General features: G+C 50.1%; 1 protein-coding gene across 1 annotated transcript; it reads left to right on the top strand.

Moving 5' to 3' along the window:
* The first annotated feature begins 230 nt into the window (after positions 1-230).
* GFRA4 (GDNF family receptor alpha 4) lies at positions 231-13,970 on the top strand. The gene is made up of 7 exons (XM_010580828.1): positions 231-511; positions 3,151-3,231; positions 6,709-7,054; positions 10,099-10,208; positions 11,157-11,291; positions 11,555-11,712; positions 13,824-13,970. Exons 1-7 carry the CDS (start codon positions 238-240, stop codon positions 13,968-13,970), a joined length of 1,251 nt encoding a protein of 416 aa, XP_010579130.1. The 5' UTR covers positions 231-237.
* The last annotated feature ends 1,884 nt before the right edge of the window (positions 13,971-15,854 follow it).

The following is a 15,854-nucleotide window of genomic DNA, read 5'->3' as shown; positions in this document are numbered from 1 at the left end:
GAGGCAAGCCTGGGGATTTAAACCCTTCAGCTGATCTGTTGGGGAGGGATCTGCCCACTTAAGACTTCAGAAGCAGGGTCATTCCTTGTCGAGTGGGTGGTGATAAGAGAGATTTCCATCTCCGCACGTGAAGATGGACATCCCAGCCTGGTCCAGCTCATGGGAGACAAAATTCACTTCCCACCTGGGGTTGCTCCATCACCCTTGCACCACTTCTCTGGTTTTCTTGCAGAAGGTATGGCGGAAGCTGTCAGCTCTAGCAGGGACTGCCTTCAAGCCGGTGAGTCCTGTACCAATGACCCCATCTGCAGCGCCAAATTCAGGACCCTCCGGCAATGCATCGCAGGCAATGGAGCCAACAAGCTGGGCCCCGATGCCAAGAACCAGTGCCGGAGCACCGTGACGGCCCTGCTCTCCAGCCAGCTATACGGCTGCAAGTGCAAGCGAGGGATGAAAAAGGAGAAGCACTGCTTGAGTGTCTACTGGAGCATCCACCACACGTTGATGGAAGGTCAGTTGAGCAGAGTACTCATTTCTGACGATCTTCCTAAAAGGGAATTACTGATGGGGCTTTCTACAGAGCTCCCCAGCACCAAAGTGGCTGCAAAAAAAGATCACCCCTGTAGTATCCCATTCCCTCTCAAGACCTACTGACCCCCACAGTATTTACATTTTGGGGAAAGCAATCCTGAAAACCTAAGACACCTCCTTACTTTTTTTCTAACCTGGCCTCTTTCTTGTGATGTTCCCAGTATAACTTGAGATCTTTTGCTGGGAAAATGCATGGTATGTTTTGCATCTAAGTATGTTAGCCAAGACCATGAAAGCCATGGATTTTACAGAAACACTATACAAAGCATGGCCGTTGGGGAAAAAACAGCCTGAACTTAAAAAAATATCACTCTCTTGGAGGCTCTCAAATGTACCAGTGTCTTTGGGTTAGTGAAGATTTGGGGCTGGTGACATCAAGTTGGAATTTAAAGTGTTCCCAGAGCCAGTATTTAGTAAGTTTGGATTTTGACATTTTTTAAGAGTCATCATAAAAGTGCACCTCAGTGGCCATAACTCTTCCTTGTCAGGCTGGTGAGTATTTTATGCACCATGAAAATTAAAAAGGGGAATAAAACAGAACCTTCCAGCCACGGGCTGCAAAATAGATTAATAAAACACTGCCGGCTGAAAGCTGAAAGGAAAGGTGCAGGGGTGATAACACAGGCCAAGAGGCCAAGCAAAACAAAGAGGATGGAGACTATAATGCACGGGCTTGCCAGAATGGGAACCGCTTGATCGAGTTCCCGGAAAGCTTTCAGGTGCCGCAGCTTGGAGGGTGCAGAGCGTGGTGGTGTGAGCCAGCTGGGGAAATAGAAGACCTCAGCACCTTCCAGGATCCAATCTTTGCCATAATTACGTGCCAGGTGAATTTGTTTGCATTGAAGTGAAGCCTGGGGAAGAGGTAGCAATCCAGCCTCTCCGCTCATCTTAACAGGCTGCGTTGCAACTCCTTCCCCATGGACCTGCACCACCGCTGGAAGAGCAGTGAGGGGATGGCAGGGAGTGCTGGGAGCAGGCAGGGGCCAGGCGCGGGTCTCCAGATGCAGAGCAGGAGATGGGTGCTGGATGGCCGGGATGGATAGGCTCCCTGCCCGACGCTTTGGGAACTCTATTTTGGGGATGACTGTGAGAGGGCTGTTATCGGAGACTGCCAAGACTCTGCCCTACTTCTCCTCTGCTGTCACGTTCTGAGCCCCACATTTTTTCAAGCACTGAGTTCACTTGCAATGCAGATTCACACTGGCAAATCTTTGATTTCCTTGCCTTAATTTCCCTGGGGAAATATATTTCATAACAGTCACATGTTTCAGAGTCCTTAAACATGTTTAATTGACTGAGAAAGGAAGCCAATCCACATGCTCCGTGTAGAGCTTTGTCTCTCAGTCGTACGTACCCAGGAGGCTGTAAAAAGCTTCCTAGAAGCCCTCTTATAAAAATCAATTGTCGAAGCGTGTGCTCAGGGAATTTACAAAGCATACTATTTACTCAGCTTCTCTTGAGCGCGCCTGTGTTTAGCCACCTTCCCATTTGGAGACACAATAACATGATGACAACCTGATAACAATTCTCTGATAAGGTGCTATATCATCAGGACATAAAACTGCTATGCTGGAACATACAAATGGGCCCCTCTCCAGTCAGTAACGATGCAAGATATTTCAATGAAGGTGTAAAGCTGCCTTGTAATGCACCTGTGGTAATTGCACAGGGCTGTGTACCCTGGGAGCCGTTTCTTCCTGACCGCAGCTGGTGATCAGCATATGCCCGGAGCATGAGGTTTGATAGTCCTTTTATCCCAGCCAGTACATCTGCTGCTGCTGTCCATATCCATCTAAATGTCTAATAAAAAAAAAAAATGATACTGAGCTGTTTGCTTCAATAATATTCTGTGGTATCCATCAGGATGACGGGGCATTACAGACCATTGAGCGCATGAAAGGGAAGCACCAATTGAATAAAATTAGCTTCCCAGCAACTTAAAAATGAAGAGGGGAAGTTTCTGCGGGAGCTGTGGGTCATTAGCTCCACGCCGAGTAAGAAAGGGCTGTTGGCAAGGAGAAGGGGAGAGGTGTTAATAAATATTAAGGCATGTGCATTGTTACACGCAGAGCCCTGTGCAGAGCCCTGGCTGTGTCCTAGAGACAGGTGAGGACCATTGAACCGGGGAGGGACATATAGAAAATAGCAAGAATGGTGATGGAAACTCCATGTATGTAGGGAGCTGGTGGTTTGAACTCTGCCCACGAGCAAAAGCCTGTGCTACATCATGCCTGGTGTCATCAGTGGCAATCCCTGTCAAGGGGCCCAAGTCTTGAGCTATAGAGGGTTGCTCTATAGCTCAACATTTCCCTGAGAGGCTGTCCTACTCCAAAACTCTGATATATTTTAAAAAGCCAGTTACATTCTCTTCCCTTCTCTAAGGATATGGCCACACATCAGTTCCTGTGACCCTGAGTATCCATTTACTTATGGCTTTTAGAGCACGCGTCCCCTTGGACCCACCAAGCAAACCTGCACTGCATCTGTTGAACCTGGTACATCTTGGACATCCCTCAGGAGCCTCAGCTGCCTGCTCACTAACTTCTCTTTTCAACCCAGGCATGAATGTACTGGAGAGTTCCCCTTACGAGCCGTTCATCAGAGGCTTTGATTACGTCCGGCTGGCATCCATCACCGCAGGTAGGTGGGCGGGAAGATGCTCTTACAGAGACTGGTTCAAACAGGGGGGAACTGGTTGTGGGATCGAGCGCTATGGACAAGGCAGTCCTATGTGGTCTTTCCACAAAGCATTGATGAGATCTTGCAATCATTTTTCCAAGGAGCTGCTTGTGATTCCTGGGCTATAGTGTTGGTAGAAGATCATGTCCTAGGAAGAAGCACTTGTGATTTTCATTTTTTGGCTTTTTCATGTCCCTACTGTGAAGGGCTGGGACTGAGGGACGTAGCAGGAAAGCCTCTTCCAATGAGCCATCACAGGTGGGCTGATTCTCCATAGCAGGTGGATGACCTGTGCCGAGCAGAGGCTGCCTGGGTATCGTTAGGTGTGAGAACGTACTTCCACATCAGTCACAGGGTCAAACTCTGCAGGCAAAAAGGTCAATAATCCAACGTACCGGTTGATCCCAGCCTCAGCCTTTAACCCCATGCCCTGAGGGCAACCTCAGGACTCAGACCTGTGTTCTGCTCTGCATCATGTAAACCACTTAATAATGTAAGCAGAGCTGCCCGACACCTTTTAACCCTCTCGAGGGCATGAACCCCCAGCTCAGCAGTTAAAAGGTCAGTGCGGTAGCTATTAAGTCATCCATCACCCATGTCACAGCTGCCACCACAACCAGCGTTCGACTCTGCTTATGCACCACAGCCGTGGGGAAGCTTTACGGAAGCTGATTATTGTTACCAAACTACCTGTCTGGGAGCAGGTAATGTACTCCTCGTGTGTCTCTGGCAGATATGCCAGCACAGCAATCCTGTTGCAGCTCTTCCCAAATACGCACCTGACTCTGGGGTGGCATCCACAGCTGGAGCGCACCCAAGCAAGTAAGGAGCAGCATGTCCCTGCAGCCAATGGATGTCTGCAGTCCCCGCGATGGCGAGGCACTTGTTAGATGAAAATGTCCGGGAGCAAATTAACCCATCAGCCCTCGACAATCTGAGCAGCGAGAGGAAGGGGGGTGCTCCCTGACCTCACACCTCACATCTTCTTATTGACTCCACTTGACTGATTTGAGCATGGAAAGTGAAGCATGCACAAAGCTGTTTGCCGGGTCATGGCCTTCTTTACTGGAGTTTTTCCCCTTTTGCTGAAAGTCCTACAGGGCTCTTCAGAGCACGGCAGAATCTAGGGATGGGGAGGATGGGGATTTTTATGCATGGTTAACACATCAGGTTTTTAAAGCAGACTGAAACCAGCTGGGCAGCAAAGCGAATGGGCCCAGAGCAGCAGGGATATGTACCAAAGGACTCAACATCCATCTAGGGACATGAAGTTTCTTAGTTTAACCTTTTTTTCCCTATTTGTACTCATCAACACCTTCTATAACATAACTTATGACCTGCCATCCTGTGCCTGTCCAGTGCCCAGGATCATACGGTCAGCACTGCCAAAGGACCTTCTTTCAAATCTGCCAAAAAAAAAAAAAAAAATTCCCAAGAACTTGTTGAAACATAAGACATCCCCATGACCATGTGCCAAGTCAGAGCAACAGGTATTTTTAACCCAATTTTACATAAGCAATACATGGCCACTATTAAAACTGTACAAACAGAATTATATCCCTCTGCTCTAATTGTAGCGGTGATTTAAAAAAGCACATCTTCTGTTGTTGCGTGGGAAGAGGAGAAAAGCTAGCGTGTTCCCTGTGATTCATTAGCTGAATGGGTAATGAAACCCTTCCAAGTAACTGTTTCCTTCATGTTTGCTGACAGCTCCCCAGTGTAAACCAATGCTCTAACAATATTATCTCTGGGCGTTTTTAAAGGAAAATACCTACGTGGTGGGAACACAGCAAGCAAAAGTTTCACCCATCATAAAATAAGGGCAAAACTTGGAATTTGACTTCCAGCTCACTGTAAGCAGCAGGGACAACAGGAAGGGAAAAATAAATACTCGAAGCATCTGATAATGTCAGTGAAAATGAAGGAGGGCAGCCAGTTCTGAATTGCTCAGAGAGACTGTCAATGTTTTAACACTTGTCAGCAGTGACTGGCTGGTTTTAACTCCCGGCCAAAGACAGGGCTTGACTCTGCATTGGAAATTTATCATTCTGGGGATTTTTCCTCTGTGAAAAAAATCCTTCTCTGCTGGGGAGAAAGTCCTTCTAGTGTGCTTCAGGTCATGGGCTTAATTCAGAGAGGTGAAAAACAGCTTCAAATTCATTTTCTCTCTCACGCTTCGAGGACCCTCATCTTATCTGTCCGATCAGACAGAGCCTAATGTCTTGACCGACTCCTACCAGGGATTCTCTAGCATTTCCCTGCTCTATAAAACAGAGCCCCATCCATCTTTGAAGGAGCCCTAAAGCCAGTGTTACACAAACACCTTTCCCCACATTTGCAGAGGAGGTTGTTGGCATATAAACCCGTGAGACCCCCATTTGCCTACCGAAGACAGTGTATTTCTCACCCGTCATCACGGGTTTTGCTATTTTTTCCTGATTGTTCCCCTCGCTGCAAGTTTTCCTCCACCTTCCCTGCATCCCCACAGCACACCCCTGCTCTCCCACCCAGATTGCTCATCTGGGACTTTCTTTCCCCTCTTTTTTAAGAAAGTGGAAATGCAGAGCGATTTCGCTGAAGCCAGCGAAGGGGTGACCTTGCAAAAGGTGTGGGAAGAGACCTGCATGGGCTCACATGCAGGTAGCATCAAGGTCCCAGGAGCATCAGGTTGGATGATAGCTCTGAGCCCCATCTCATGAAGGGACTGTCGCTGCTTAGGACGTGGGCATACTGGGCAGTACTGGTCTGCATGGCGGAAGCCAGAGCATTGTTTTGGGGCTTTAAGACCCAGAGAGCTCTCACTTAGCTGAGCAGGTCCTGGGATGAACATAACGCTGCTGCTGCCAAAGCCAGGCTTGACTCTCCGGAGGCCTGAGGAAACTCATTGCACAGGGTAGAGGGTCTGGGGTGCAAGGATTAGCGCAGACCACCCATGTATCAGGAGACCCGGCTTTGCCACTGACTCAGTGCTTGATCTTGAACACTTTTTGGAAAAAGAAGGTCCATTAGAAGAGACCCCATCACCCTGGTGGGTTCAGTCATGGCCATAAATAGATGCACTTTCTAATGACTGCTGTCTTCCCAGGCCTTAAGTAGGTTAATTCACATTGGTAAAGTGATATGAGATGCCCAGGGTAGAACAAAGCTTCATTTTATTAAGTGTAAGATCTTGGTGGACCAGGCTATGGGGTGTGAAATTTGTTGTGTGGCCGTGACACCTCTTGGGAAAGGTGAGTAGGGAAAGGGGATTTGGTCCTGCCAGGACACAGAGAGCAAATGTGAACTTCACCCTGGCCACTGCCTTCTCGGAGCAGGTGGTGGTCTCCCTGAGGTGGCCATGGATGGGAGCAGGATGGGGATGAAGGTCTCGGCATAGGGTGGTGCTGCTGGCAGGGAGGTCAATGCAAAGCCCCATCACCATCTCCCACCACCCCACAGGGTCCGAGAACGAGGTGACCCAAGTGAACCGGTGTCTGGACGCTGCCAAAGCCTGCAACGTGGACGAGATGTGCCAGCGGCTGCGAACGGAGTATGTCTCCTTCTGCATCCGACGCCTGGCCCGGGCCGACACCTGCAACCGCTCCAAGTGCCACAAGGCTCTGCGCAAGTTCTTCGACCGCGTGCCACCCGAGTACACCCACGAGCTCCTCTTCTGCCCCTGCGACGACACAGCCTGTGCCGAACGCCGGCGGCAGACCATCGTTCCTGCCTGCTCCTACGAGTCCAAGGAGAAGCCCAACTGCCTGGCGCCTCTGGACTCCTGCCGGGAAAACTACGTCTGCAGGTAACGTTCTCACACCGGGGTGGCCGACATGGAAAGCTGTCCCTTGGACAAGCCAGGGGTTCATCCACGGGTGACAGCCCAGTGACCAGAGCCAATGCACCCACCCGAAGGATCCTGTCCGGAGGCACCCATCCCACCACAACCCACCAACATAGGCCATTGCCTGAGCGGCTCCTTCCCATGACCCATGTCCTTGGCTCATACTCTAGACAGGAGGTGTTAACAGACAGAAGGTGTGAGAAGTTTGTGCTGGAGGTTTTTTTAGACCTTTTCTATGGGTTTTTGGCTTTGGTCCTAAAGAAAGACCTGCTATGGAAATAGTTCCAGGAAGGTGCAAGCTAAGCAGGGATGTGGGGTGGGGTGCTTGCAGCCACTTTCACCAATCTGTCTCTTCACTGTCTATCTATCTGCCCTAGTCCAAGCATCCTATGGGAGCGCCCAAGCTATCCTAACAGTCACAGGCACTTGTAGATACCTTAAACCCATGGCTTTCTTATTTTATTAGCAAAATTAATCATATGTATAAAAATATATCCTTCTGCTGCAAGGCTGGATGTTCTAGCGATTGCAATAGGAGTCTCAGACTCACAGCTGTCGCTCCAGTCTACCACATAGTATGTGGCCAGGGTGGTTTTCTCCTCTGCTTCCATTTAAGCACCATGCACACACAGACCCATCCCAATGTGCACACTCACAGGCATACCCCTGAAGTGTTTTTTCCCTCAGCTGTACTATTTTCAGCCCTCTATTTCTCAAAAAGTCTTTGATATTCCAGAAGGTTAATCCACATACAGTGTGGAGCCCATCTGTCAGTAAGAGATGTAAGACCATAAGAGCAACCGTACTGCACCAAACGTGGTGGTCGCAGCCCAGTGTCCTGTGTGCAGCTGTGGCCACGAGCAGACACCTGGAGAAGTGCACAAGAGCAAGTGCAGGACACATCTCCCAGTATCGTCCCAGTCTCTAACTATTGTAGGCTTTGGGACTTCCTGAGCTGAACTTCCAGCGGCCACCCCCTATCAGCACATCATCTTTAAATGACAAGAAAATAATTGTCTTTTCACAAAGGGAGGTGAGAGCAGCAGCATCCTCTTGGAAGGCTGGACTGGTACCAATACCCTCACCCCTCCGCACCCCAGAAACGTGGATGAAGGAGAACAACAGAGCTATACATCTGAAGCTGACTCTGAAAGATGAAAAGCCCTTGAGCCACACCAGCTCTTGCTCAGATTTCACCCGGCTACCCAGGGAATCTGAAATGGAGGGGTACTGCCCTCTCCCTAACAAGACAAGCGGGCCCAGCAGGGAAGAAGAGGTTCAAAGGGGAGAGTGTTGTTTCCCAGGAGACTGGAAACCGTTTCCTGCAAGCAGCACAGCTGTTAATTATCTGGTTCCTTGGTCTCTGAATATATAATATAAAACATCCTCTAGAGACATGGTGGGAGCAAGGGGCTGACGTGTGACCCGGTCAAAGCTAGCAGTGCAGAAACCATAAGCAGAGCCGGGAACAAATCATGGCACTTTAAAGAAATAGAGTAAAATACTCCAGGGCTAACCCTGCCTGCGCTGCTTAGTCCTCTTGCAGCTTCTCCACAGCTGTAACCCCTTGAATTTCCCAGCTTGCAGGGGTGGGCTCTACGAACATGAATAATGCAAAACCTGCGATCAGTACCTCCCTCCCCTAAATAATGCCGCAAAAAAATTGGGCAAGAAGAGTTTGCCTGTGCTTTGCATGGGAGAAAGGGGTTGGTATGCGGCAAACATGGGAACAAAGAAGAGAAAACAAGGAGAAGACTGGGGAGGAGGAGTGAAGTGGGCAGGAAAGCACAAGTCAGAGTGCTGACACTGACCAGGAGTACCGACAAAATGTCTGGAAGAGAGACGCTGTCTGGGAGGAGTAACACGCTCAGTTTTCCTGAGGTTGCCCAGGCAGAGTAAACATTTGAGGTAGTGCTTGCTTTGGTTCCCTAAGCAGCTCAAATGTCATGTGAGATGCCTTCTTGCCTGGTCATGGGATGCCTGTTTAGATGGATCTGAATGTCCAGAAGGTCCTATGTCCTGCCTGAAAGCCCCATGTGGACCTCTTAGATATCCTACAATGTCCAAACACCACTAGATGCCTATGTGCCAACAACAGATTCATACCTAAAGAATTAGGTGGCAAATATCTGGTTGGCAGCATGATTTACAATCTTTATCTGACCAAGGTAGCAGGGGAGCCCCATGCCAGGAGAAATCTGCCCATCTGTCTGAACACTGCACCAACTTCCCTGCATGGCCCAGACGGTCCCAACAAGCCCAGTGTGTGACTCAAAGCTGCTTTGTGCTAAGTGGTTTGGTGCTTTGACCGAGACAGCGTGAAAACTGAGGCACGGTGGTCTGTGGTCAGAGCTGTATGTCATACACCTCTTGCTCCACAGGCTCCAGGTGTCCAACCTTCTCCTGAGAACGGGTGCCTGCAGCAGGGGATGTGGCAGCAGCCCTGGTGATGGCTTGAGAATTTCATATCTGAGCCTTTGGGCATTTCCTTCAATCTGAAGTTGACCTCATCTACATTTAGAGCATAACCTTTGAAGAGAGTGGAACTGGACCAGAGTGATTCCCTCTTCCAGCAAATCAGCCCCCAAATGAAGGCTTAGGTCTCTAGGGGAAGTTATTACCCAAGAGTCAGATAACGGCAATACAGAATGAATTCCCTTGCTATCTGCAACAGCTCTTCCCGCGAAAGCCAGCTTCACACGTCAGAAAACAAACATTTCTTCCAAGACCGGACTTTTCTTGCAGTCCCAGAGGAAGCTGTAAAACATTAACCAGAGCACCTATTCATGTCTCACCTCAAAGGGATAAAACCCACTTCTGGGTTTGTTGGGGGCAGCAGGAGAGTATAAAATGACATTCATTCAAACTGATTTAGCAACGCCTACAGCAGCAAAGGATTTTGCAAACGTGTTCCCTTCTGTAAACACCACCAGTGTGCTATTATGTCCCTTTTCGCCACGAATATGTGTGCTAATACGCCCCTTTTTGTGCTCTCGCTCCATCAGGTCACGCTACGCAGAGTTCCAGTTTAATTGCCAGCCATCCCTGCAGGCTGCCAGCGGCTGCCAGAGGGACAGCTATGCTGCCTGTCTGCTGGCGTATACAGGGATCATAGGTAAGAGGCTGCATCCATCGGCTGGTCTCTCTCCCACTTTCTGGGTGGGAAATATCCCCTCTGGGTGGGAAACATCTCCTCCTACACTAGCCAGCTACAAGCTATGAGGACAGTAGGGTGGAGAGCTGAGATTGGGATCTCAGGGAGATGCTGGGGTTTCTCTCGGCAGTGACTAGAAAAGGAGCCTAAGCCATGAGCATGGGGTAACTTTAGGATAGCTGCAGCGGAGGGAGAAAAAACATGCACCGTGGGCTGCTGCAAGATCCCAGCTTCTCTCTCAGGTGGAAAGAGATGGGCTGTCCCAGGGCATCTGCTCTGTCAGGGGTTCCCTGATGCCATCACCAGTGATGCCACTGGAAATCAACTTTCCACTGCTGTCTTGCTGATATCATAGGACATCAAATTGGGTTTTCAGATGCTGCAGAGACCCAGCTGGCAGCAGTTAGCACAAGCACATACAGAGTTCAAAGAGAAGAGCCAATGGTCATTGAACTTAGTCTATCCTGACGGATGGAATAGATTGTCAGCTTTTTGGGTCAAGATTTCATTCTGGTTTAATCCTTCCTTTGTTGTCTCTGACCATTCTGGAGATTGAGTTTGGTTTTTTCAATGACAGCGCGGAAACCTTTACGCACATTCACATACTGGTTTTGAATGTTATTAGGGAATCTGATTTCCCAGGAGCTGCCCATTCCTTGGACTGATAGCACGTTTTAATTGACTGAAGGCTTTGCTGGTGGCAGGGTGAACAAAAGGGCTACAACTGCCCCTCTTCTCCTCCCCGGCAGCAAAACACACCCGTGACACCAGCACTTGAAAGTTTTTCTCATGCTGCCGGCTCAGCTGAGGCTGTAAGCAGAGCAACCCAAGAGAGCAGCAAAGAGGGAAATCATTGTCCCTTCTTGAAGTACCAGCCTTGCGATAACCCTTCTCCATCCTTCCCGGCAGGCAGCCCCATCACACCCAACTACATTGACAACTCAACTTCCAGCATAGCTCCCTGGTGCACATGCAATGCCAGCGGCAACAGGCAGGAAGAGTGCGAGAGCTTTCTGCACCTCTTCACCGACAATATCTGTCTCCGTAAGTATCGCCCAGCACATTGCTGCTCCGGCAGCATCCCCTGCAAGCTGGTGAGGCTTCTTGGGAATGAGGGTATGAAGATGCCCTGGTCCTCAAGAGTCTGTAGGTGTCCAGCTCCCTGTGCTTTCAACAAAGGAGCTCTGAAGACCCTTGGGCTTGCGTTTGGGTGATGCAGTCAAAGGAGGCTGGAGAAGGGATGCATGTGTTTTCCCTTGGAAACGTTGCCCTGACGACACTTTTCTTCATCTCTTTCCCACACAAAGAAAACGCCATTCTGGCCTTTGGCAATGGGACCTACCTGAATGCGGCTGTGGCCCCATCCATCCCCCCCACCACACAGATGTACAAGCAGGAGCGAAATGCCAACAGAGCCGTGGCGACCCTCAGAGAGAACATCTTCGAGCACCTCCAGCCCACCAAGGTAGGAGAGGGCTGACCTGGCCCTGAGAGATGCTTGGCCATGTCTATACCTCCTCCATGCCCTCCAGCCCTCCTCACCTCAGCTCCCTCTTCCACCTGTGTCAGTTCAGCTAGGTGCAGACATCCAACCTCTCCTCCACCTCTTGGAGCTCCTGATTCACCCTCTTCTTCGTGCCCCGACATATTTTTCCCCAACATCAAGCACAGGGCCACATTCTCCTATCCCTGACTCTGAGCTCCTGCCTGTTGGTCACCTTCTCTTTTCTTTCATGGGTGCTACAGGGAGAGTTGGTTTTTTTTAAAAATACTGGGAAATCCGTGGGCTTTTCAGGAGCGTAGAAGGGGAGCCAGGACCACTGGTTTGGCTCCTTACCCTCCTGCAAGGCAGCCGCATGGCTTCAGATGAGCGTTTCGGCCACCTGGGACACACGTTCCTCCCTTGTTACATGAGGATCCTGGAGGTCATAACGTAGAGGCTTAACTGACTAAGGTGTGCTAAACATTGGAAAATTTCAGATGAAAGGTTCTAGGCATCAGCAAATTGTTAGTATCAAAATAATATTAAATGGAAGTTATTTTAAAACAAATAACAGATTAATTTACTGATGTTGGCAATAGTTGGCATTAAATATTTTATTTTTAAATAAAAACCAATGACCTTGGTTTGCCACCCACCAGAGTAATTTTCAGATTGAATTATTTTACTATTGAATAATTGACAGTGACCTTGATTTGCTGAACATTCAGGTAACAGAAGCTGTCAGTTAACTAGACTCCAAGGACTGAGCGTGGGCTTTGCACTGGGCTAGCTGATACCTTCAGAGACCTTCCATACGTGGGCTTTTTTTATACCTCTTCCCTGTTTCTTTTGATGGGAAAACATCCGATTCACCACCCTCCACTCTGTTTTCACAGAGCAGCAGGTGGGAGGTACAGAAATGTTGCCTCAGCTTCCCTCACCGCTTTTCAGGGCATTGGTGGCCAGGCACAGCACGGACACACTTCCATCAGGCCATAAACTTTGCACCCAGGGGATTTGGAGGATTTGCTTCCAGCTGGTGCTCCCCAGACCTTAGTGCAATCCAAGTAGTGGCCTGAGGTCCAGACCTTGCACTGAGAACTTTTCTCCTGGAAGTGATGGAGAAGCTGTGAACCTCCCTCGTCACTGACAGTCCAGCCCAGAGAGCCAACTGCTGCTGCCACAAGCATGTGGGCAGCTGGAGAAAGCAACTGCAGTAAGGGATGGCCCTGGTGCATCGCCAACCTTCCCGTGACGGCAGCGCATCCCTCTGCTGAGGTGTGAGTGCTGCTGGAGCACGGTCCCTGCTGACACTGCAGGAGAAACCAGGCAGTTGGGTCTTAACTTCGGACTCAACTTCGAATCCAGGTCCTGTTCAGTGTTTAATGAGGTTGGTGCCCCTAGATCCAACGAGGAGTTCTACAATGGACTGATTAGTCCAGCTGCTTCCCGTCTTCATAGCAGAGCCTCGGCTCTAAATTAGCTCGGTTATCAACTAACGCAAATAGAGGTCTCTAGCAAAGCAAAGTTTCGGCCACAGTTTCAATGCACTGGAAAAGGAGAAGGGTGCAGTTTGTCTGCAGGGGGTAGGCACCTAGGGTGGGAGTCAGTCACGTAAACACATGCACTGTATTTTGGAGAAAGCCACCTGGCTCCCAGCTGCTTCTTGGCAAACCATCTACCAGCCCCATGGAGATGTATTCAACACCCAGGGGACATCTCCACCTGAAGAGCCCACCAGGTCAAGCTGCTGGCCAGTGGTGGCTCCATAAGCTACATGGATCTCCATTGACCAGTGGACATCCAGGCACCCACCCCCACACAAAGACACCTCCAACCAGTGTCCAAACCTGTGGGCTGCACGCCCAGTGAGGTGACCCTGCTGTACGCCACGGTGCTACCCCCACCTTCACCACCATCTCCAACAAAGCTGAGCTGACCTCCGGACTAAACCTGGGCTGTTGAGGTTAACCCTGGGCTCCCCTCTGTACACACGCACGCATAGGAAGGCTTCGCGGTCCCCAAGCCCTAAATCCTCCGAGGTGGAGAACAACCGTGGTGGTTCACCCCATGCTACCTCCTTTCTCTTGCAGGTGGCTGGAGAGGAGAAGCTCCTGCGGGGCTCCACTCGTCTGTCATCAGGGACCTCCAGCCCAGTGGCTCCCTCCCGCTGGGCAGCCTCTCCGCTGCAGATGTGGCTTCTCCCCGCTCTCACTGGGCTGAGCTTCTTTGCAATGTGAAGCATGGCGGGCGCACGCCAGGCAGAGACTCTCTTTGTGTTGGTTTCTTTACAAAACAACCAGACCAGTAACTTTTTTTTTGGGGGGGGGAGGAGGATGGGGGGAAGGAGGGGATGGGAAGGAGAGGTGAGCATGTGGGCGTCCCTTCCTCCTCCTCATCCATCTGCCAATTTATTTGATTTTATACAATCAGCATTGTCGACAACCAGCTCATTCTTGGTCCTGGCCACCTTTCCACCCCACAGCTTGGTGGTTGTCTCTCCAGCTCTCTGCAGATGGGGTCGGAGCCGTGGACAATTCCCTTGGAAAAGGTGAAGGAGAGAGCTGAGCCAAGAAATGAGAGCTGCAAAGGAAATGCTTTTGCCTGCCCCAGCCAAGAGGTGAAAGACTTTTGATGGATGAGCTGTCAGGATGTTTCCTGAAGCCCTGACTCATGTTGGGGGGCTCTTGACAGGACACGTCAAGCGATGTGGTGTTCGGACAGTCTCCAGGGCTGCTCAGGACCTGAAGGGCAGCCCACCTGGTTCAGACTGAAGAAACCAGAGCACTGGTGAGAAGGTGGTTGGTTTAGTTCACCAGAGAGGATCCTGAAGCACCTCTGGGGTAGACCAAGTAACCACGCTACAAACTGGCTGGCGGGGATTATCCACCCGCTTGAAATCATGGCCAGCGTGCAAACAGCATGCATCTCCAAGCTGTCACCTACCCCTTGGGCCCTCCTTTTTAGAGAAACATATGTCATGTATTGATGGTGTTCAGGAAGAAACACGTGTGTTGCATTTTGTTTACAGCTGGCTTTCTTCGTGTCCCAACCCTAGCATCTCTATTCACTGGTCCTGTAAAATGTTTGGGGTAGGTATTTTTTTGTTACATCCAAATGACCAGAGGTCAATATTGTCCCACTCCAAGCTAACCTTTCTCCATGAGGGATGAATGTGCGAGCCCACGGGCAGGACTCGACGTGAGCCCAACGCAACCCATTCTCATGTGCCACCTGTGCATCTGCTGGTCTCGCAGAGAGGCAGAGGGTCTTCAATCAGGCGATTTCATTAGTTTTCCTAGGAAGAGATAGGATAGAAAAGGTTTGCTAGATACCACCCTGGGGACATAAATATCCAGCCAATTTGTGGAAATGCCAAGTCATGAATCACATCATGCGTAGAGTGGATTGCTACGGTATCCCTCCTTGAAGAGCTGGCAGAGGCAACCACTTGTGTCCAGGTTAGCACGTGAAGGACATTGCCTCCTGCCAAGTCCTATTTACTCAGCCGAGAGGTCATTTCAGCAAAGGCTGGTGAAGTGACCCATTCAGCTGAGCTGCAACCAGAGCCCAGCTGGAGGGTGAGGACAAATGTCTCTCTGGTCTCTCGGGGCACAGGGGGGCAGATGCGTGACCTTGGGCTACCTGAGCAATTGGGGGTCTTCCCTCAAGGAGGTGAGCTGAGGACTCGCGGTGCCTTCCTGGGGGGCTGAACTCCTCGCTAGATCAAGTCATGGTAAGGAAGGGTGAGGTTTCCCAGGATAAATGCTTACCCAGGCTGGCTGCCACAGGAGGCACGGGAATAACTCCAGATTCTCTCTGAGTATTTGCAACAGCCCATTTATTCCTCGGTTTCTGCTCCTTCAAGGAGTATCGTTAGTTCCTTAGTGTTTGGAACCATAGAAAGGCTTAGCAGCAGCTGACGCAGCAAAGTCCAGCGCTTTTTATTCTCACTCCCTGCAGAACACCTTCCATTGCTTATTGCTCCAGATTTTGCTGAGAAACTGCAGTAACTTTCTCGGGGTTTGGTCCAATATGAAACCCCTCGTTTTCAGTTGAACACCCGTGGATGTGTGAAACATGCCCAGAAATCCTCCTGGCTGCATCCTATCCAAAGTTCTGCT

This window comes from Haliaeetus leucocephalus, unplaced genomic scaffold (assembly GCF_000737465.1).
Source record: "Haliaeetus leucocephalus isolate CR32 unplaced genomic scaffold, Haliaeetus_leucocephalus-4.0 Scaffold741, whole genome shotgun sequence".
NCBI classification, from domain to species: domain Eukaryota; kingdom Metazoa; phylum Chordata; class Aves; order Accipitriformes; family Accipitridae; genus Haliaeetus; species Haliaeetus leucocephalus.
The sequence above is the reverse complement of the archived record's forward strand: the minus strand, read 5'-3'. Positions and strand labels throughout refer to the sequence as shown.